The 11,734-nt window shown below is 41.8% G+C and overlaps 1 protein-coding gene across 1 annotated transcript; it reads left to right on the forward strand.

Annotated features, from left to right (window-relative positions):
- Nucleotides 1-9,942: 9,942 nt before the first annotated feature.
- On the forward strand, nt 9,943-10,515 carry LOC143599407 (uncharacterized). The gene has a single exon (XM_077077369.1). The coding sequence runs from the start codon at nt 9,943-9,945 to the stop codon at nt 10,513-10,515; it is 573 nt and encodes a 190-aa protein (XP_076933484.1).
- The last annotated feature ends 1,219 nt before the right edge of the window (nt 10,516-11,734 follow it).

The following is an 11,734-nucleotide window of genomic DNA, read 5'->3' on the forward strand; positions in this document are numbered from 1 at the left end:
AAAAGTTTAATGATTTAAAAACTAAAAATGAAGCAAAGATGCGGTAAGTTGTTTTAAGTTTTATAGTCGGGAAAGAAGAATTGTTCAAGAACAAAGTTATTGGCGGGAACCATATCGAAATAGAAACATATGGTTTGTTTTGCTTTTATGAAAAAAAAACTAAAATAACAGTTTTTTGGGGTGTTTGGGATTGCTTACTGAAACTACTTCATTAAGTTTTTGATATAGGAGTATCGACAATATCTTTTATTTTATTATTTTATATATTATTGTTTTTATTATATTATTTTCATGTCTTTCTCCTTTTGTTTTAGTATAAATTGGATGTTAGGGTTTCTTGTTTAATTAGTTTTTTTTATTGAATTTTAGTTCCACATGTTCTGACAAGATTGGATGTTGACGCAACAATCCCGGTTTGCCAATTCAGTTGACAGGTGATAATCATATTATTCAAAAAAAAATAAAAATCACTTGCTAAGAATATGGATATTGTTACCGGAAAAAATAACTAAATATCATTAGGAAATATGGAAACTTTGAATGAAAAAAGATAGGGTGAATAATCATACTCTTGCACGTTATTTGACTATTTGTGGACCCAAATGTAGTCATTAAACAAAACGAAAAGGGTGGGAGCAAGTATGGCTATGTGCTTACAAAAAGGTGATATATGTGGACTGCATGGTGCAGTTCAACGGGGACCATTACCCTTAAATAAAACACATAGATATGGAGTCTTTAGAGGTAGGGTACTAAACCCACCATTCAGTTAAATACAACACCCGATGAAGGGATAAAACATGCGATTGGCGGAAAATTTGGCGCCCTAACCATAAACTAGCAGAAGCGGACAGACTGTGCGCCAAGCAGGCTAGAAAGAATTTACATAGGGAATACCACCCAACCAATGGGGATTGGACAACACATAAAGGGCGATACGAAATAGTACAACACGTCCATGTCTAAAGGCCATGATGTTCACCAACCTCCACGACCGCACGGGTAGAGAATATAATTGGTGGAAAGCCTGACAAGGTAGTTGACCATGCTCTCTCTCCTCCGGCTATAAATACCAATGCACCTCCATATGGTAAAGGATCCACGATCAAATATCACAAATCTCTCAATACATTCTATTTGTACGATCAAGTACTAATTATCACGCCGGAGGGTGGTTACGAGAGAATCTCCCCATTCCTAGTAACGAGCTCACGATGTTCTGTTCTGCAAGGAATACTCATCTGCGCCAAAAATGTTTTATAACCCATCGTGGGGAATACTTAACCATTATCGGACTAACTTGTTAGACCTAAGGGGTGGATTTGTGTTTCTTCGTTGGCGCCATCCGTGCATATTGCTAGAACAGTTACTTAAAACTCACTCCATTCTTGATTCAGATGAGTGGTAAAACCCCACCCAAGGAGGTTGGCCAACAGTCAAAGGACAACCAAGAAGGAAAAAATAGAAGTTTTTGATGTAGTAGGCAGTGGCGAAGGCATCGTTGATGCGTCCACCCTTCGCGCTACCATTACAAAAAAAGCAAAACGAAGTCACGCTCACAAGTGACCATGCCACCACAAATAATGGCCTGGTTAGAAGCTGAACAGAAAAAACTCAAGGATAAGGTCCAAGAGAAACTGGCGGCAGTTGTTCAGCCAAGAACATTGTTCGACGCTGAAGCCAGCAGCAATGGCGAAGAAGAAGAATATGAGTACGAAGAGGAGTCAAATCCGGTTCGTACAAAAACACCAACTGGCAAAGCGCCAATCGTCGACAGAACAGCAAGGCGGAAAAGTCACATCGGTCGCGTCTATAAGGTGACTCGCGGCTAGAGGACCCCGACTACGAAGCGAGTTGGAGGGGCCTAGACGTCGCCGCCAAGAAATTAATAAAATACCACCCAGACGCAAACGAGGACTTTTCCAAATCTTACCGACCAACAACCTCGGCAGGAAAGTCAAAGTTCGTAAAAAAGATCGCCGAAGCAGAACTGCCGGAAAACCCAAAGATTCCGCCAACAGTAGGCCAGTATGATGGTCTGTCGAATCCAGATGATAATTTGCAAACTTATATCACCGCCGGGTTAGTATCAGGGTGGACCATGCCGTTATGGTGCCATATTTTTACACTAACATTGGTCGGAGCGGCGAGGGCTTGGTTCGAGAGGTTACCAGAATGCCAAATTACAAGCTGGGAGGACTTATAAAATAAGTTCATCCAGCAATTTAGCCAACAGCGGCGTCACATCAGTGACCCAACAGACATCCTTAATGTGACCAGAAAAGATAATGAAACTTTGGAGGATTTTATTGCCGAGTTCAACCAGGAGGGTTTGAACATTGGTGGCGTGAGCGAAGAACTCTTGTGCGCAGCCTTCCGCCAAAATGTAAGGTGTGACGATTTTATTCGAAACCTTACAGGCAGAGATCGTATGCCGCACCGTTGGGACGATGTCATGACCGCAGCCAAGAGGTTTGCGCGAACGGAGAAAAGTTTGGGCAAAGAGTTGATGAGAAACGACGCAAGGAATGATATCAACAGAGCCCGCCTAGGCAAAAATATATATTCCGTATGGTCAAGACTAAACAATGAAAGCCAATAAAATGAGGCCACAGCGTACAAGCCCTTCAAAAGCAAGCAGAAAGGGCAAACACATGCGTCTAACAAATGGACCCCGCTGACCAAAAGTTCAGCCCAAATTATGTACACGGAAGGTATCCAGCTCAAGAAGCCAGCTCCAATCAAACAGGGGCCAAACACGGACATGAAAAGCTATTGTGACTATCATGAGCAACATGGTCACACAACAAATTAGTGTTCGAACTTGAAAGACGCCATTGAGGAGTACGTCAAAAACGGAAAGTTGGACCACCTGGTTAAGAGTATCAAAGGGAGATACAGACGTTAGCCTCCACGGGACGGTGGAAGGCCAGAAAAGAAAATCAAATACCTTCAAGCCAACATGATCTCTGGCAGTATAAAACCCAAGAAGCGTAGACATGCGGAACATGCCGCCTGGAAAGAGGAACAGGTGATCTTCCCAAAAATAAAGGGAGGGGGCAAACAAGAAAGCGCCGTTAGTAATTACGACAGTATTTGGACACTACCGAACACCACGTTTATTCATCGATGCGGGTGGCGACGTCCGACATCATGTATCGCCAGTGTTTCGATCTGTTAGAAGAAAAAGACAGGTAGAGACTGACACCTGTCAACGCCTCAATAGTAGGTTTCTATCAAAGTATTGAATACCCGCTGAGACAGTTGACATTTCCAGTCGTGCTCAGCGATGGGATACACTCAAGGACGGAAGATGTGGATTTCTTGGTCATGGAAACGCCGCACCCACATTATGATGTAATTTTAGGAAGGGAAGCAATTGGACACTTCAACGCTAACCCCTCGATAGCCCATGGCATATTGGGAGTACCAACTCCAACAGGGGTAGAAATGATCCATGCCAACAAGGAATGCCAAGTGGCGGAAGTAAAAACACCGCCACAGAAGGTGTTAAAAACCAGCAAAGAAAGAGAAGTGGAAAAATGGGTGCTTAATGGAAAATTTCCAGAGCAGAGTATAACCATCGGACCCACCATTTCCGAAGAAGCGCGAAAAGCGCTAAAAAAGTTACTAACCAAAAGTGTATACGTGTTCGCATGGACCCCGGTAGACATGACGGGTGTCCCAAGAAACAAGGCGGAGCATAAGTTGAAATTTAATTCAGCTTTTGTGCCAGTTATACATAAGCGAAGGAAAATGGGACAAGAACAAGCAAAAGCTTGTGATGGGCAGGTCCAATAGCTGGTAGATGCAGGGATAATCCGTGAAATTCAATACCAAACATGGGTAGCCAACCCAGTGATTGTAACTAAAGCAAATGGGCAATGGCGTATGTGCATCGACTTCAAAGATCTCAATAAAGCGTGCCCAAAATATTGCTACCCTCTACCAGAAAATGACCTAAAGGTAGACGCGCTAGTCCCTTTCCAGTTCAAATGTTTCCTGGACGCGTACAAATGGTACCATCAGATTCACATGGCAGCAAGAGACCAAGATAAAACGGCGTTCTGAACAAACAAGGGAACATACTGTTACAAGATGATGCCATTTGGCCTCAAAAACACTGGGTCTACGTACCAACGACTGATGGATAAAGAATTCAAGTCCCAAATTGGGGGAAAATTAGAACTTTACATGGACAAATTGGTCATCAAAAGCAAGACAGAAGCAGTGATGCTAAGAGACATTGAATAAACCTTCAAGACATTGCGGTCAATCAGCATGAAACTCAACCCTGGAAAGTGTTCCTTCGGAATGGAGGAAGGAAAATTCCTGGGGGTAATCGTAACCAACGGTGGCTTCAAAGCCAATCCAGAGAAGCTGGAAGCAGTTTTGACAATGCCCTACCCAAAATCTGTCAAGCAAGTGCAAACACTGAATGGCCAGTTGGTCGCGCTCAACAAATTCCTGTTGATGTGCGAAAACGCGGTCTATTAAAAACCTAACCAAACCTAGACACTCTAGTTTTAAATTTATAAATCTAGACTATCTTAATGCTAGACCACTAGACAGGCAAGTGTACCTATCAACTGTAGCAAAGCCTAATGAAGTACGGATATCGAACCCAAAGGACATTAGTGACGACTAAACTAGACTCTAACTTAACTAAACTTAATTAATTGATTTTTATGTTTTTTTTTATTAAAGATAAAATAAATAATACTTTCTCTAAAACTGACGCGAACAAATCGGTTAAGAACTCAGATAGGGTGAAGCAACTACCTAGGTAAGGAATCCCACAGTCAACTCGTAAACTCTCGGAATTGGATATACGATCGGTACCGTATTCTAAAAATATGAAATTTAAGGAATAACTAAAGTATGCTAGATCTCCTCCCAGTCTCACCAACAATACCTAAGAACCCTAAATATCATGTAAGCTCGCGGTTTAATGTTTGGATCACCTCCCGGTCTCACCTTACCTAACAATGCTAAGGTACCCAGAGATTAAATCACCTCACGGTCTCTCAAATCACAAAACACCCTAAGGAGTAAAGGGGTATTTCTATTAAATTCGGTTATAATTCGGATCTGTAAGAAGCTAAAGGAATCTAGGGTAACTCACTCCCGTGCAATCACTACCCAAACCCGCAAAAGACCAAAACATACGACACTTAATTACCTCCCGGTCTCTCAAGTAACAAAATATAAGATATCTCTAAACTCTCAATTACCGCTCCTATGGAATACGTTAACAATATGCCATAAACTAGTTGTAAACACACAGTAAACAACCTAATATGCATCCATACATGAAAGACACTCACAAAAACGCATATGGAACAATAAATTGATAATAAATTAATACCAAATACGCGTACGTATCACAACAAAATAAAATAAAAACTTTACCAAAGCATGAACCAATCAATTAAAAATCCAATACAAAAAATAAAACGAGTCTAAAAAGTATTCATACAAACCAAGGCAGTACAAAAGTTTAGCCAATCATAACAATGAACGAAACAGATATAAAATAAGTATTATGGTTCATCGAATAATATAATAAATAAGACCTGCTAGCTTGCTTTTTCAATTCTTGTCTGGCTTTCGAACTGTAGAAACTGACCAGAGGGGCAGCCCCCCTTTGACTTCGTGCGTCTCCAATCAGCCCCCCCTGGCTGCGTTCGTGAGTCGTGACCTTCTGCCTTTTGTAGTAGGGTATGAACCCTATTAATTAATTATCCATTCATCTAAAATCAGCTGTCCACCACCTCATCGGGCTTATACTTTTCTTTTGATCTATTTTACCAGCCCATGATAATTAGGTAGATCCCACTTGACAAATTTTACTTTGCAGCAAGTCCACGTTTTTTTTGTCTAACATTAGTTTTGGTGTAACTCATAAAATACTTTGTGGTGGCCCACTTGAAATCTTTATTCCTGTACGAAGCAAACAAAGATTTGTAAAATTTAATGTTATAATAATAAAATATAATAAAACTCATGTAAGTAACATGTTTTTTTTACTAACATTTTAATTTCATCAAAATAAAATATATTATTCTTGCTCGTATTTTAACAGCTTTAGCTCATTGTCTTTCGGAACCTTTAAACTTTAAATGTGAGACATGAACGAGCATAATGTAATAAAAACAACCCACAAGTTACTCAAAAGTGTAGAAAATATCTATATTAATTATATATAATTTAAACCACATCACCTGTCAAGTCATGCAGAAAGATCTTTTCCATTCGTCTCAACCTTGAGAAACTGTCTCAAAATGTCTCAATTTCGGTGGATAGTTGAAGCAGAAATGGCGTTCCAAGAAATCAAGTCGCGCTTAGCAGAATTTCCAACACTAACAGCGCCAAGGGCTGGAGAACCGCTGATAATATATTTAGCGGCTTCCGAAAGGGCAATCAGCGTGGTTCTAATGGTGGAAAGAAATGGTGCCTATTTACTATGTAATTCGCACCCTAGCGGATGCGGAAACAAGGTACTCCACCCTAGAAAAACTGGTTCTATCACTGGTGCAAACGGCACGCCGTCTGAGAAGATACTTCCAAGGCCATCCAATACACGTCCTCACCAATTATCGCCTACAAAACGTATTGAGCAAACCAGAATTATCCGGAAGACTGGCAAAGTGGGCGATAGAGTTGGGGGAACACGCCATTGAATACAAACCTAGGCCAGCAATCAAAGGCCAGGTTTTAGGAGATTTCATAGCGGAAGTACCCCACGAGAAAGAGGAAGAATGCCGAAAAGAAATAGAGCCCCCGGTAGATCAACAAAAAGAACAAGTTTGGAAATTTTTCACAGACGGGACACCTAACAATGAAGGTGCGGGCGCTGGGTTAAGAATAACCAACCCGGATGGGCAACAATTCACATGCGCGATACACATTGAATTCAAAAGTACAAACAATGAGGCAGAGTATGAAGCGTTGTTGTGTAACATCCCAAAATTTGCAATAAATAATATTTTATATATTATCTCTCATGGTGGACATGTTTACTTAAGACGGTAAATAAAATAATAATAAAAGAGGGAAAGAGAAGTAGGCTAATTAGAGAGAATTAATCATGGATTAAAAAGGAAAGATGGGCCTTAGGTCTATGGGCTTAAAGGAGTATAAATACCCCTTAAACCCTAAATCTTTCCATTTCCATCCAACTTATCCATCTTATTCTCTCTACACCTTAAAACACACACTTAAGCCATAAAATACCTTACTTAGCCGCCACCCATTATCCAAACCATAAACCGATCATAGTAATCATAGATCTTCGATCATACAAGAGAGCTAACGAGTCCAAGGTCGTGTATCAAGCTAGCCGTGACCCTACTCATGTTAAAAGGTACGTTTTAAGCTTATAGGTTACATTTTTATGAACGTTTTGCCATTAAACTTGACCCTAGAGTAGATCGGGTCTAGATGTTCCATAAAAATACAAACTTGATGATTAAAATGGATGAAATGGACTCATAGATATAAACGGTTCATAAAGGAAACCCGAGATCTAGCCTAGAACGTTTTAACCCTATAAAGGTTTAAACTTTATGTCTAAAACGGGTTAGATCTTGAAGCCGTGATGATAATGGGTGTAAAACGGATATGAATGCTAAAGAAAAGTTGTTAAAAGTTCATGAATGGAACCTTAGAAAAGTAACTGAGCATGGGAGAAACATAAAAATGGAAAGATGAGCTGAGCTAGGTGTTCTCGGCCAGAAAAGGAGATCTCGGCCAGAAAAGAGATCCCGGCCAGAAAAGAATTCTCGGTCAAAACGAGTATTCGGTCAACATTAGTTTTCGGTCACCAAAGGTTCTCGGCCATAGGGTTCTCGGCCAATGTGTTCTCGGCCAAAACCATTAGTTCTCGGTCAAGAACAAAGTTCTCGGCCACCCAGGTTCTGTTTGGTTTGGGCCTGGACCTTGTTGGCCCAGATGAACAGTTGGACGGACTTAATTAAGCCCATAAGATGCTAAGCCCAACTTAGAGAATAAAATAATAATTTAAAACTCTAATGAAAAATATGTTAAGACAGTTAATGGACCCCGCTAGGGGCTGCCGCCCCTAGAACCTCGCTGCCAGGGGCGGTGCCCCCGGACCCCCGTTAGTTGTGGGTTATATAAAGATAGAAATACGACATGAGTAGTAATAGTTAATTGATACATGTGAATATTATACAGTTAGCCGTGTACAGCTCAAGAAAGGGATTATGATTAACGGTGAACGTAACCGCATTCAGGTGAGTTTCTAGCCCCATTTATTTGTTATGTTTTCGGGGCTGTGTGCATACTCGATGTGATTGTTAATACATTTATCCTAAGTGATAAGTGTATGCCTTATGTGATTATGTGAAAGGTAAGAATGATGGCTTGTCGGTACGTGAACGATCTTCGGATATTGTATGTGCTGTCAAGATATAATGTTATGTACAAGCTATGAATGATATGTATGTATGTTATGAATGAATGTAAGAGATAGAAAGGTAGAAAAGGGACTGGACCCTAATAATATCCAAGGCAGAAAAGGGACCGAGCCCTTTAATAATCTCGAGGCAGAAAAAGGGACCGGACTCTGATAACTTCCGAGGAAGAAAAAGGGACTGGACCCTAATAATATCCATGGCAGAAAACGGGACCGGACCCTAATATATCCGAGGCAGAATAGAATAGAGTAAAGTAGAATTTGATTTATGAGAGTATGAATGGAAGTATGTATGTATGTAAAGTATGTTATGTTATTAACTAGAACTCACTCAGCGTAGCTGACTTTTAGTATGCACGCAGGTGAGTGGAATGAAACAGCTCGCTTGAGGGGAGCACGTGGCATTGAATAAGAGGCTGGCATCGGAAGACGTTTATGTTTAATATTATGTTATTTTGAAAGACAAGGTGTTTATTCTAAGACAAGTTATGGATTAATGTAATGCTTATGAAAGTTTTTATATTCCGCGTATGTTTTTATTAACTCTGATGATTAGAACTATGTTGATGAGTAAATCCAACGTCCAAATGTGAGGCACCGGTAACGGGGCCTTACATGTTGGCGGGTTTGAGAATCGCCAAAAAGCTAGGAGCCTGGCACGTCGATTCGATGGTAGTTGCAAATCAAATCGAAGGATCGTATGACCCAAAAGACGACAAAATGGCATCATACTTAGCGCTGGACAAAGCGCTAATGAGAACCTTCGTCACATGCAAAGTAAAACATATCAAGCGAAGCGAAAACAAACAAGCTGATGCTCTCAACAAATTAGCATCTGTTGGCTTTGAGCATCTCGCCAAAGATGTCCACGTAGAGGTACTAGCAAGACCGTCGACAATGATCAGAGAAGTTTGCGTGTGTTTAACAACGGAGTCAAACTGGATGACACCAATCGTCAACTACTTGTCGTCAGGTACCTTGCCGGACAAAAAAGCAGAGGCCCGAAGGATTCTCCATAAAGAACTGAATTATACAATTCAAGACGGCATCTTGTATAGGCGATCGTATTTAGGACCACTCCTCCGATGCGTCGATCCACAAGACGCAAACTACCTGTTAAAAGAAATTCACGAATGGATTTGCGGTGTACATGCGGGTCCAAGAATCGTGGTGGCCAAGATCATGAACACCGAATATTACTGGCCAGGCATGCATGTAGACGCAGAGAAATCACTAAGGCGATGCTACTCATGCCAACGCCATGCGCCAAACACCTTGCGCCCAAAGAATGCAATGATCCCGGTGACATCTTCTTGGCCGTTCCAGAAATGGGCGATTGATATAACAGGGCCATTCCCTGAAGCGCCAGGGCGAGTGAAGTTCCTAATCGTTGTAGTTGATTACTTCACCAAATGGATTGAAGCAAAATCAGTGGCGACGATAAATGCGGCCAATATCAAAAATTCATTTGGGAATTTATCATATGCCATTTTGGGCTGCCCATGAATCTGGTCAGCGATAATGGGACACAATTCGCATATCACCACATCAGAGAATGGCTGAAGGAGTTGAATATTACGCAAACATTCACTTATGTCGCCCATCCACAAGGGAACAGAGAAGTAGAACGCACCAATCGAACCATTGTCGGCGGTATTAAAAGAAGGCTGGCGAGTTACATATCAGGTTTGGTTGATCAACTGGCTCATGTCCTTTGGGCTATACGAACCCAAAGAAATACAAGCAACGCCGAAACGCCATTCAGCTTAACTTATCGCCAAGGTGCACTGCCGAATGACAATGAAGTGGAGAGGCGCTTAGACTTAATGCTTCTAGAAGAACGCAGAGAGTTGGCCGTAATGCGCGAACAAAACTACAAGCGCCAACTACAAAAGTATTATGATGCAAAAATAAAGATTTGTGAGTTCAATACTGCAGATTACGTCCTTCGCAACAACGAGGTGTCAAAAGCACAAGCGCAAGGGAAACTAGCACCAACATGGGAAGGCCCTTATCAGATTAAAGAAGTATTGGGAAAGGGTGCCTATGCGCCGATGCAATTCGATGGCTCATAGGTTCCAAGAACATGGAACGCGGCGCAGCTGCGAATGTGTTACATCTAAATCGATTCCAAAATTGTAAAAACAGGCCAAGGGTCAACAAAATTGAATGGAAACGATACATCACATTTCACAAAATGGAAAGAAACAAAAAATTTCATTTCATATATACACAAAATATTTACAAGCGGGTACCAACACCCGCAAAGAAAGTTACAATCCTAACTATACAAATCAGCGGGAAAACTTAATCAACATGATTTATACTCTTTCCCATCTAATCTTGAGCTGCAACAACATCCTCATCGCTACTTCCAGGTCTGGTGGACAGACCAGCCTGTTCAGGCTCCAGCAGTTTCCTCAGCAACTACATGCCATTTTCTTCTTTGGCGTATCAAGCAACGGCAGAAAGGACGGGAAACAAAAGAGCATCATACTCCGCCTCAGCGGCTTTGTACTCCGCTTCCACATCAATGCCTTGGAGAACATAAGATTCGGGAGGAAGATTGTCACGCAGATGTGTCACAGCCTCCTGAAAGCCAGTCTTGTGCCCAAGTTGCTGAGTAGCAGTAACAAGGGTCCATACACACCTCGTTAAATTTTCATCGGTAATGATGCATTGAGCGACCTACAAAACAATGGTGTTAGTATTAACAAAAAAAAGAGGGGGGGGGAAGCAAAATGTATAATTACCTTGCAGATGGCATGCTTTAGAAGCTAGTCGCGGTCAGCGGCAACGTTGGCGTGCTCAGCAGTCAAAGACTTGATAGTCTTCTCATGAGAGACCAGCGTGTCAGCCAGCTTGCCTACATCCGACTTCCTCATTGCAGCTTCTGCCTCCAACTCTTCAATACGCTTGCGCAAAGCAGCGTTTTCATCCTCGAGTTTGGCGGAAGCCTCCTTCGCAGAAAGAGTGTAGCTACGTGTATCAGCAAGATCAGCATTAGACTTCTTACATGCAGCCTGGAACTCTTTATAGCGCGCAGCGCGCTCACGGACAGATTCCGCCAAATATGCCTCAACCTTTGCCAACTTTCGCTCAGCAACAGTCAGAGCCTGGTGGTGCTCTGATGCTTCCCTGCCCGCCTTCCAGGCGGCAGCCTCAGTGTACTTTACCGACTGTTCCATCTCTCTCATGGTAGCAGTTATCTCAATATTCTCTTCATGAATGGCGCGATTGTCACCCACCAACTCAACCAAACTAGAGAAGGACTGGACATGGTGAAAAACGGCG

The sequence above is a fragment of the Bidens hawaiensis genome, unplaced genomic scaffold (assembly GCF_021521415.1).
Source record: "Bidens hawaiensis isolate Kalapana, Puna unplaced genomic scaffold, B.hawaiensis_p1.1 tig00052146_1, whole genome shotgun sequence".
Classification (NCBI taxonomy): domain Eukaryota; kingdom Viridiplantae; phylum Streptophyta; class Magnoliopsida; order Asterales; family Asteraceae; genus Bidens; species Bidens hawaiensis.

What these genes read in the sequence shown, in the direction of transcription:
- LOC143599407 (XM_077077369.1), top strand. Translation starts at nt 9,943, where the DNA reads ATGAATCTGGTCAGCGATAATGGGACACAATTCGCATATCACCACATC.